General features: G+C 42.3%; 1 protein-coding gene across 2 annotated transcripts; it reads left to right on the top strand.

Annotated features, from left to right (window-relative positions):
- Positions 1–2,127: 2,127 nt before the first annotated feature.
- On the top strand, positions 2,128–10,623 carry AIFM2 (AIF family member 2). Of its 2 annotated transcripts, XM_081861938.1 has the most exons (9): positions 2,128–2,363; positions 3,067–3,275; positions 5,962–6,077; positions 6,167–6,286; positions 6,788–6,880; positions 7,899–8,007; positions 8,987–9,139; positions 9,675–9,875; positions 10,219–10,623. In XM_081861938.1, the coding sequence occupies exons 2-9, from the start codon at positions 3,101–3,103 to the stop codon at positions 10,371–10,373; spliced, it is 1,122 nt and encodes a 373-aa protein (XP_081718064.1). In that variant the 5' UTR covers positions 2,128–2,363; positions 3,067–3,100; the 3' UTR covers positions 10,374–10,623. The 2 variants fall into 2 exon arrangements, with proteins under 2 accessions (XP_081718064.1, XP_081718065.1); XM_081861939.1 differs by lacking the exons at positions 2,128–2,363; positions 3,067–3,275 and adding an exon at positions 3,531–3,656.
- The last annotated feature ends 327 nt before the right edge of the window (positions 10,624–10,950 follow it).

Genomic DNA, 10,950 nt, shown 5'->3' with positions numbered 1-10,950 from the left:
TGGAATATGTACTTCTTTAGACTATAAGCAGGGAGGGCTTCAGGTGTCTGGTGTGTTTCCGCATGTAAAAGCTCTCTTCACACAGAAAGCTAGCATGTCAAGGAGAAAGGTTGAGTGTTGGAAATTTTTCACCTGTTTTGCCCTCGGACTTGGAAATAGAGTCCAGGGCATGGCTCACAGGTAGAGCTGCTTCAATAAATTGGTTGCAGTGTGGAAAACAGTGTTTGTGTGCAGTATTTTACTTGCTGCAGATGGCAGGGATCATTCAGTATACGGGGAGGGACAGTCCCAGCTTCATATATATCTCCAGTTACAACAGCCTAGTTTTCTCCCATGTAAGCCTGGCTCCCATTGATTTCTACTTGTATTTCATTTAATTAAATAAATTTATATCTCACCCCTTAGTAAATATTTCCAAGGCATCTTGCTGACGCAAAACTATATATTAAAAAAACAAAAATGACAATAAGCAAAAGGACAGAATTAAAAATGAAAACGACACAGCAGCATACACTTTCCTATCGAGGCTTGGGAAAATTAATTCATTTCCATTAACTTCCCAGTTACTCCATGATTCTACCATTCAAATACAGAATATAATTGCTGACTCTCTGCTTTCAAGAGTAGCCTAACATACAAAAATGACACAAAGCAAGCAAGTTTGCCCAATCACTCATCATTTTTCCTTATATGAGGAAAAATGTCGCCTACTAAACCACGTATCAAGCTGCTATTAAAAGCACAGTAAAAAGGGTGGTAAAAAGATGGCAACCCCAGGGCTGAAACTTGTAACAGGCTAGGGAGCATGAATTTTGATCTTCTTTTAAGTTTCTAGTCCTTAAGTATGTGAAGACAGACTTGGAAGTGGGTGGGCAACGTCTAGTTTGTTCATTGTACTTATTAATTGGGTTTGGGGGTTTATTTCTGAAAAGTATCTCAAAGTGAAGGGGTACAGTTTTGACTCCTTTTGTCTCTGCTCGGGTGCAACAATTATTCCTACCCATGGATTAAAAAGGCTACAAAAGAAATTTACACACCCAAAAATTGCACAACCAAAAACTGAAACTGAGCCAACATAGTTATAAACAGCACATTCATCTTTATAAAATGGCACAACTAACACCCCAATCCACTGAAGGAGGCCACAAATTAATTAAATGTCCAAAGGTCTGATAGAAAAGAAATGTTTTTACCTGGTGCCTAAAGTGAAGGTGCCAGAGGTTTTTAACTGCAGTCCTATGTACTTTTACCTCAGAGAAAGCCCCAGCTGAACACAGTGGGGCCTAAAGGTAAAGGTAAAGGGACCCCTGACCATTAGGTCCAGTTGTGGCCGACTCTGGGGTTGCATCGCTCATCTCACTTTATTGGCTGAGGGAGCCGGTGTACAGCTCCCAGGTCATGTGGCCAGCATGACTAAGCCGCTTCTGATGAACCAGAGCAGCGCATGGAAACGCCGTTTACCTTCCCACCGGAGTGGTACCTATTTATCTGCTTGCACTTTGATGTGCTTTCGAACTACTAGGTTGGCGGGAGCAAGGACCGAGCAACGGGAGCTCACCCCGTTGCGGGGATACTTCAGAGCAAACAAACATAAGGTTGCACCATTAAGTCTCAAAAGCCGCCATATTAAGAGCCAAGCACATGTCCTAGCGATCAGGGGACACAAGCTGTCCCCACATAACTCTGGGCCACTCTTGAGCTGCAAACTCAAAACAGGTTATCCAACAGCAGCAAATATATTCGCATGCATATAACCGGCTGTCCCCAATACAGAATTCATGCTGTCTATCTTTCCACATGGCAAGCTCACAGATACAGCGCGGTTAGCAGTTAACTCCAGAAGGAGATGCTCCCAATAAAAGCCATCGAAACGACTGCCGTTCATAAACCCGGGAGCGAAAACAGCGGGAACATGTTTGCGCGCAGAGTTGGGCGCGAGTCCCGTTGGAAATTACCGCTGCTCCAAATAATGCCGGGAGACCGTACCGTGTAACATGAGGCTTCAGCCTAAAGCGCGCTTCCTTGGGAGTAAGTCCCAATGGACTTCAGGCGACTCCCCGAGAAAGCACGCAGAGCAGGACCGGTTATGAAACAAGATCGCCGACAGTCCCGGCGCTTCGCTAGGGGGCAGAAAGATGGGGAAGGCAGGGAAGTTGGCCGTGCACCACGGCGCTCTCCTTAAACGTCTTCCGGGAAATCTGGAGTGACGCCCGGTTCCTTAGTCATTACCCAGCAGATAGCAATCGAAAGCGGGCCAGTGATTCAGGCTGCTTACTTGCTACCACCCGCCTCCGTCCCCTGGAAATAAATAGGGCGGAAGCGGCAGCGTTTTCCTGCTCGCTTGCAGACTTTCCATTTTGCAGGTAAGTGGAAATGCGGAAAGCTTCCAGAGATTTCCCTTTGTGGGGCGGAAATGATAATAATAAATGGAAATTATGATAATTATTGTTTCTGCGAGAGGCCTGACTTGGACCGAGGCAGTGTTTACGAGTATTTTGGAAGGGGGCATTTCGTTGCTCCGTTAGCAACGAAGGATAGTGGCCGATATATGCTTCTCAGCTTTTTAGCAGCATGCCGCAGTTTCATTAAAGCAAACAAACAAAAACAAGGCAGCTTTCCATAATAATAACAGTTTTAAGGAAGAAGGCACCAAGCATTTCCGTTAGTTGCCTACCTTATGAGCTTGGCAGCAAGAGAGTCGTTTTCAGCAAACGGCTGAAAGTTTGCCTAAGAGGCGCTCGCTGAGTCCCGGTTGGAATCGGCTGGTGACGCCGGAGGCGGTTCCCTGCAGTTATCAAACGAGCCTCGGCAGCTCCGGGGACGCGCCTCCTGCGGATGATCCCGGGGACTGAACCGGTGTATCAGGGATCAGGCGGTCCTGAGACTTTCTAATGGTTTCTGGATCCCATGCTTTATGAAGTATCTACAGCACAGCATGTACCAATAAGTAATCTAATTAGAATTAGCAAAATTAGGGTTAGTAAAATTAGTGCAATTAGTACGTAGATCTCTGTTCCTCAGCTGAACTCTTCACAGCATTTCCCCCTCTTTTCTCATTTTCTTTAGCTGCCTTGGCTGAAGAGCTTTTGCTCTCTTCGCGATGGGCGGCCAAATCTCTGTGGACAAGTCGGTGCAGGTGGTGATAGTCGGGGGCGGCTTCGGCGGGATTGAAGCTGCCCGCAAGCTCAAGTGCTGGGGAGTCCCCTTCGTTCTGGTGGACATGAGGGACGCTTTCCACCACAATGTCGCTGCTCTCCGGGCTGCCGTACAGAGTGGTGAGCTTCTCCTTCTGGGGGCAGCAGCATATGTGCTTCTTTCTCTAAGATATGGGCAGTTTGTATAAGGGAGATAAGCGGTCAAACCAATTGCATAGATAGGGGCTTATACCATAGAGCTGTGTTGCTTACTCAGGCCTTTGAAATCACAATTGGTAGAGAGGGCTCTGTGTGATGTCATTTCCCGTTCTCCTGGAGAGGAAGGAGCATATAGTGCTTCCTGTTCCCCTCTTCCTTCAACCAGCCATGGGGGCAGATATCCCCTTTGCTTGCTCCAGCTCAGACAGATGCCTGAAGCTGGTTACACTGTAAATATGCCTATTTCCCCTGCATACATATTTTATATTGTTGCCACTGCTATGAACCAATGCAAGATGATCAGTAAGTCAGTCATATTTTTAAACTTACCTCCCAAGTTGTAGCCTGATTCATTGTTAAGTGGAGCAAGGAAGGGAGAGCCGGCTTCCTTCAAAGCTGGACTTGCTCAAAGCAAAGTTTTATAGCTTAACTCCTATGCTTTATAAATTTCGCTGCCAAGGATGGGATTTTGAAACTCTGTTCAACCCACACACGTGGGTGCCTGGAGGGATAAATTGCAATTAATATATCCTCTCCATTAAAACCCATCCCACAAACAGCTCCAGTGTGCTATGAGAATATTTGTAGATAGGATGGGAGCTCTTGGATCTATGTTCAGAAACTAAGTACTGAGCCTGATAATCAACACCTCTTTCCAAGTGGCAAAACCAGGCTGAATCCTGCACATAACAGGAAATGTAGCCTCATTCTTTTCCCTACACTTGTTTCTCTCCCTGCCCTTGTCCCCAACAACATGATGGGTCCTTTCCTGTCAGGGCCATATGCTGGGAAATGACGTTTTTATTTTTATTTTAAATGCCCTGTAAATCTTTAGGCAAATTTTGCTGCTGCGTGAATTGCTAAGCTGAACACAGTTTCCAGGTAGCACCCTGTGATTCTCCCACTTGAAGTACTTGACATTCCTTCAGTAGCACCTTAAAGACCAACTAAGTCAGTTCTTGGTATGAGCTTTCGTGTGCATGCACACTTCTTCAGATACACTGAAACAGAAGTTTCCAGACCCTTCTATATAGTGAGAAGGTGGGGAGGGGTATTACTCAGAAGGGTGGTGGGAATGGGTGATTGGCAGATAGCTGTGATGAGCCTGTTGACAACTCTTAACGACTGCAATAGGTCTTACAGGAAAAAGTAAGGGGTGAAAAGGTGAACCCTTACTTTTTTCACCCCTTACTTTTTCCTGTAAGACCTATTGCAGTCGTTAAGAGTCGTCAACAGGCTCATCACAGCTATCTGCCAATCACCCATTCCCACCACCCTTCTGAGTAATACCCCTCCCCACCTTCTCACTATATAGAAGGGTCTGGAAACTTCTGTTTCAGTGTATCTGAAGAAGTGTGCATGCACACGAAAGCTCATACCAAGAACTGACTTAGTTGGTCTTTAAGGTGCTACTGGAAGGAATTTGTTTTGTTTTGACTATGGCAGACCAACACGGCTACCTATCTGTAATTGACATTCCTTCGTTTTTGCAGTCCCAGATGGGAGTGATAATGAGGTTTACTGCACCCACAGTGACAATATTGGTTTGAGGAGACAAGAAGTTATATGGACCTGCTCTAACAAGAAAATGTTTCAAAATTAAACCAGTTCAGGATACTGGGTTGAAATTCTGTGATTTAGCAACTTGAGAAGCCTGAGGGCACCTGAGCAACACCTTGATCCTTTCTCTTCTGTTCCATTTCTGTGTTGTTGATCCGAAGGATTGGTTGTATTTTCTTTGGTTTTAGAAATTGGTAGTTGTACAGTGATTTATGCCACTTTTTTACACTGTATACTGCTCTGAATACATTGGTAGAAGAAAAAAATATACGGTAGGTATATTCATACAGCAGTTTTGGGAGCCTTAATGTTTGTGGGGCAGAATTATGACTGAGGCCTAGTCTACACATGCAGCAGAATGAGGTGGTTAAGTCCTGTAGTGGTATAAAGGACCCTAATTTATTATTTAAGTTTTCTCTTTTTGCATTGCCTTTTGTAAAAGGTTCACTGTACCTAGAAACTGGAGCAGATCCATGCCTTACATTTAAAACACACCCAAAAAAAAACTCCAAGGAAGGCGAGTCCACAACCTCCCGAGGAAGTCCGTTCCATTGTCGAACAGCTTGCACTGTCAGAAAATTCTTCCTGATGTTTAGCCAGAATCTTCTTTCTTTCTTTCTTTCTTCTTTCTTGTAACTTGAATCCATTGGTTTGGGTCCTGCCCTCCAGAGCAGGAGAAAACAAGCTTGCTCCATGTGACAGCTCTTTAGATATTTGGAGATAGCTATCATACCTCGTCAGTCTCTTTTCCACAAATACAGCTGGGTGTGATTTAAACACATGGTGTGGACCTGCAGGTAGGTTGGACTGAAGTGTTTTTGTTTCTGTTATAGGTTGCTATTTTAACTTGCAGGGGTTTTTTTGGGGGGTGTACACTCTGAATGTAACATGCACCCCTGGCGGTCTACTCCTATTACTTTGGGCTTCTACCTTCTCATCCTGCCACACACATAGACTAGGCCATACACGTATTAAATATTTAACTTCTTTGTAGTCTTGCTCTTTAAGTACCATTAATGTCCTGAAAATTCTATACATCATTTTGCAGGATTTGCTAAGAAAACTTTCATCTCCTTCTCCAAGACCTTTGGAGGCAGTTTCCGGCAGGGTCTGGTAATTGGAATTGACTTGGAGAAACGGCATGTCCTGTTGAATGATGGTGAAGTGAGTGCATTGAGGCTAAAATCTGTGGTAGCCTGTAGACATGAATTGCAAGAAGGTCCGACTGACACTCTTTTAACATTTCTTTTTAGCAGCTCTGCTATTCCCACCTGATCCTTGCCACAGGGAGTGATGGGCCTTTCCCAGGAAAATTTGACAAACCCATGGACATGCAGTCTGCTATTCAGACGTACGAGGACATGGTTCAAGAGGTGATGTTGCAAATTCCTTTTGGTGGGAAATTGGTCTTTTCACCTTGTGTATGTCTGTGTCTAGGGTCTGTACATGGACCTACCTTGGCTCACTAAAGTGCCACTTAAGGCTGACTTCTGGCAAGATGGCAGTTGGGCAAGTCCAAATACTCCCTTTCAATCAGAAACTCAGACATATAAGCTTGGCACCAAATGGCTCCTTAAACCAGGGTTACAGTTGCCAAAATGGAATGCCTAGTTTCCATTTGGTGACCAGAAGGCTCAAGAGTTGTATTTTTCAAGACAACTTTTGGGTTCCTGAAATTCGCTCTGATGGTGCAGATAAAATATTACAGATATAATTCCACAGGATGCGTTGTTAGCATGTGAAAACAGGCAAGATCCAAGGATCCCCAGGCATGCACATCCAAATGGTGGAGATGTTGGGCACCATCCTGCTTAAAATTATGAAGACATATTAACATAATATCTAAACTCTCTCGTTTCTCCTGGTTTTGAAAGGTTGAAAAATCTCCCCGCATAGTAATTGTGGGGGGTGGTTCTGCTGGTGTTGAAATGGCTGCGGAGGTTAAGACGAAGTATCCCAACAAAGAGGTAGGAGCCACAAGTGACACTACCGTTCACCATTTTATTCCTCTGGTAATTGAAATTTCCCCAGAATAGACGAGGGTTGCCATAAATGTGGACTCTTTAATGTTTGTGTGTGTGATTCTAAATATCTCTATAGTTTTTTACATTTCTTTACCCCTGCCTCCTAACAGATAACTGCAATTTTGTGCATGGTTACTTGGGAACAAGTTCCACTGTGTTCATTGGGACTTGCTTCCAGCTAAGTATGCACAGGATTACAGTTCAAATTATTTTATTTTTAAAAGTGAATGGGTGCTTGGTGTTTTTTCCTCTTCTATTGCTTTGTCTTTAAATGTATGCTCAACGCTACAGGTTTGGCTAATTCCTCTTTTTTGGTCTTTTTTTTAAGTAGAGAAATTGCAGTTTGGATGAGTTGTTGCCCAGTTCTACTGTTATGTTGAATTGTAATCCAGGGATTCAATTTTCTTTCGCTGTGTAGTGGATTCTAGCTTGCTATGTCTTCTGTAAGCCAAAGCTTTACTTTTGCGGGGGGCGGGGAGTGATCCAGATCTAGTTGCCAGCATAGCAGACAAAAATTTGAAAAGCTGCATGATTTTAGGGGCTCTCAATGGCCACATTTAGGTGTCATGATATACTAGGTAAACTATTTACCATGCATGAAACCAGTTGCACCCACTTAACCATATTCCCTGGCTTAGTGTAGTGTCTGAACCAGGAATTGTGGTTTCTTTTACACCAAGCAAACCATGATAAGCTAAGGTCTACTGATTGTGGTTTGAGAGAAACAAACCTTGATCCCTGATTTGGATGGAACACTAAGCCACCAACTTTTTATTTTATTTTCTCCCTAAAAAGGAACAAAGGGGCTCATGCATGGGAACCCATGCTTTACTACGATTTACCACAATGTGAGAATGCTGCCTCTGTAGTAATCGAAAACCTGGATAAATTGATATTGCGGACAGGTAATGAGTCTTTGCTGTTAACACCCACAAATTCAGCAATGTGGTTTTGTCCCCAGGTCACCCTTATTCACTCAAAAGTTGCACTGGCAGATGCAGAAGTGCTCCCCAGAGTTCGGCAGGAGGTGAAGGAGTCCCTTTTAAAAGAGGGGGTACATCTCTTATTGAGTAGGTACATAGCTCATTTACTGCATGTAATTGTCTCCTAGGAAAGCTGAAAATGATCTTTCCTCTTAAACGTTTCCAGACCAATTAAGGATTGCTTCAGAAGAGTTTCTTTTTGTGCTTTGGTATACATACACTGTGCATCTCAATGAAACTATGCTCATGTAATTTATTTAGCTACTTTTAAAATAATACACAGGAACAATTGGCAAAGAGGATTGAGCCCCTGCTCGTATTTTAGTAGCATAAATGGTTAACATGCATGCACATGTCAAATTAGGACATACAGTGTTTGTATTTTGTATGTTGCTCAAAAATGTTATTTAGAGTGGTTCATGGGGATTACATACTATGGCAACTTTCATGTAAGTTGGAATACTATGCTCCCATTGGACTTGGAGAGTGTTGCTTCTGAGTAGACAAGCATAAGATTATACAGTACTTCGTTCCTATTTTACTTCAGGTTACTTGGTGAGGATATTGTGTATTTATTTTAACTGAAATGTGTTTTTGCTCAGGAGCTGTATACAATGTGAAGTCCTCCCTGGGACCAAGTTCCAACCCAATTTTTATAATTAGAAGTTGCTCATATAATAGAGTTCCAAGATTTTCTTTATAACCAGGAGGGTTAGTAACACGTCTTTTTTAAACAAAACCGTATTGGAAGTTTTGAACTGGGCACTTGGTTACTTTTAAGTTATGGTAAATATAAAACAGGGTTGGAGACTGAATGTAGGTTCTCCAGATCTTTTATCTGACCTGTGGGATTCTGCAGGCCATGCCATGTGTCCAGTTTAACATATTCCAGCCTTCCTGAGCACCCTGTCTGAAAAAGTTCCCCCCACCCTTGTTCTAAAATTTAAAGTTAACCAACATCCTTTTGAGAAATAAATACCTTAAAGCACAAGAGGATGGGAGCACGATTGTTGCAGTGGTTCAGTGACATATGGTGTCCTTGTTGTTTTTTGGCTGCTTACATCAGGTCAGAAAGTTGAAAACCTGCAATCGCTGACTTTAAACCAATTCAAAGAGAACATGATAGTGAAGACAGACAAAGGCACAGAGATTGTTACCGACATGGTGATTCTCTGCACTGGGATAAAAGTCAATTCCGCAGCATACAGCAGTGCATTCAGTAAGTTATTTCCCACCCTGACTTCATGTTTAAGGTAACATAGTTCTTCCAGTCCTCATGTCTCAGTTATAAATTGGAATTGTAACTTTGTACTTAGTTTCAGAAGGCGCCATGCTAGCGATATTCATTTGTTGGCTACTGTTGATGCCTTTTAAAATGTGACCTTTTATTCATATAGCTGGCCCTACCACGTAGTATCTGCTTCCACTGCTAGTTTTGGGAAGATAATTAAGGCACACATCCTATGCACACATAGCTGGGAGTAAGTCCCACTGAAGTCTTGCTTCTGAGTAGACATGCATAGGGTTGAATTGAGGGATAACATTCTGCATGTATTTTAATCATTTTTAGACCTGGGACTTTGGAAGAAAATATACTAAAATGGACACTTCTGATATATCTATATTATAAAGATAACGTTGTTTTGTGGCTTGTGGAGAGTTCATGGTTTCCATAAGACCAAGAAAGACAGGTTAAACTGAATTACATAGTTAATGGAACTACATACTGATTTAATTCCATCATCCATCATTAGGCGACAAGCTGGCAAGTAATGGTGCTTTGCAAGTGAATGAGTACCTTCAGGTTAAAGGATATGATAACATTTATGCTATTGGTGATTGTGCTGATGTGAACGAGCCAAAAATGGCATACCATGCTGGGCTCCATGCAGATGTTGCAGTGACAAACATTGTCAACAGCCTGACACAGAAGCCTCTGAAAACCTATACACCAGGTAAGTTTTGTTTTGTGCCTTCATGTCTCTCTTACACGTCTTTGACAAATGTGCATTACAAGGGGTATGACAGGAGCTTCCATAACTGCACCAGAGTTTGAAGCTGCTATTTTAGGGGACTTCCTACAATCTCTTGTACTAATGGTTCATTACATACTTTATTGAGCATTTTACTTGGGATTGTTCAGGTGGAGAAATAATAGTTGCTAATTAAATGTGTGAACAAGGCCTCAATAGCTCTTATGAGTGGGGAATATGGACTTTGCATGAAATGGGTTGCATGGGTTAAATAAATGACTTAAAGTAAATAATATAGCTTTATAAATCTTTGTGTCCCCTTCAGGATCACTCACATTCTTGATCTCACTGGGAAGATGTGATGGAGTGGGCCAAATCAGTGACTACTACGTGGGACATCTCTTAGTGACAGTAGTTAAAAGCAGGGATCTTTTCGTCTCACAAAGTTGGAGAAAGATGGGACAGTGTATGCCATGCTAGATAGAAAGGGGCTTGCAAGAAAAGATGCAGGTGCAACAGGACCAGTGCCAAAAAAGAATATACCTTTCAATTAAAGAAGAGTTGGGTAGTTATTACTAATTTTAAAAAGCTTAACTTTTGTCATATATGGTTTGTATATCTTATCCAAGGCTATATTTTACATTGGATCTTGGGATCATTTTTACTATCTGGCTCATAAGCTATAATGGATTCTGAAAGTTCTTGAATTAAAAGAAGTAGCAACCTACAATCTGTTTTGTGCTGTATTCATTGAACTATGTGTGTCTTGTCTGCTTGAGTTTATCTTTTTTTGGTATATTAAGCTTAAACCTACCTCTTTTAAGCAAACAATTTCCCCTAGAATATATTTATATTGACTTCTAGCTGATCCAAGCCCAAAAGGTTTAGGGCAGTTGGTCCATGCAGCTCCCAAAACTGTGTAAGCTATGATGTAGAATAGCTCAAGCTTTAGAACTTATTAGTTCCTAGGACCTCAACACTGCAGTTGTTGTTACTTTACATATTTTTTGTGTGTTGAAAGTTGTTTGTTTCTTAAACAATACAGTATGATGACCTC

This window comes from Podarcis erhardii, assembly GCF_964252035.2.
Source record: "Podarcis erhardii genome assembly, chromosome: 5".
Taxonomy (NCBI): domain Eukaryota; kingdom Metazoa; phylum Chordata; class Lepidosauria; order Squamata; family Lacertidae; genus Podarcis; species Podarcis erhardii.
Note: the sequence above shows the minus strand (reverse complement) of the source record. Positions and strands in the feature narration are given on the sequence as shown.

Coding starts and splice junctions, on each gene's coding strand:
- AIFM2 (XM_081861938.1), top strand. CDS start 3,101: ATGGGCGGCCAAATCTCTGTGGACAAGTCGGTGCAGGTGGTGATAGTC. Junction 6,287..6,787: donor ACGAGGACATGGTTCAAGAG/GTGATGTTGCAA, acceptor TGGTTTTGAAAG/GTTGAAAAATCTCCCCGCAT. Junction 9,876..10,218: donor TCTGAAAACCTATACACCAG/GTAAGTTTTGTT, acceptor TGTCCCCTTCAG/GATCACTCACATTCTTGATC.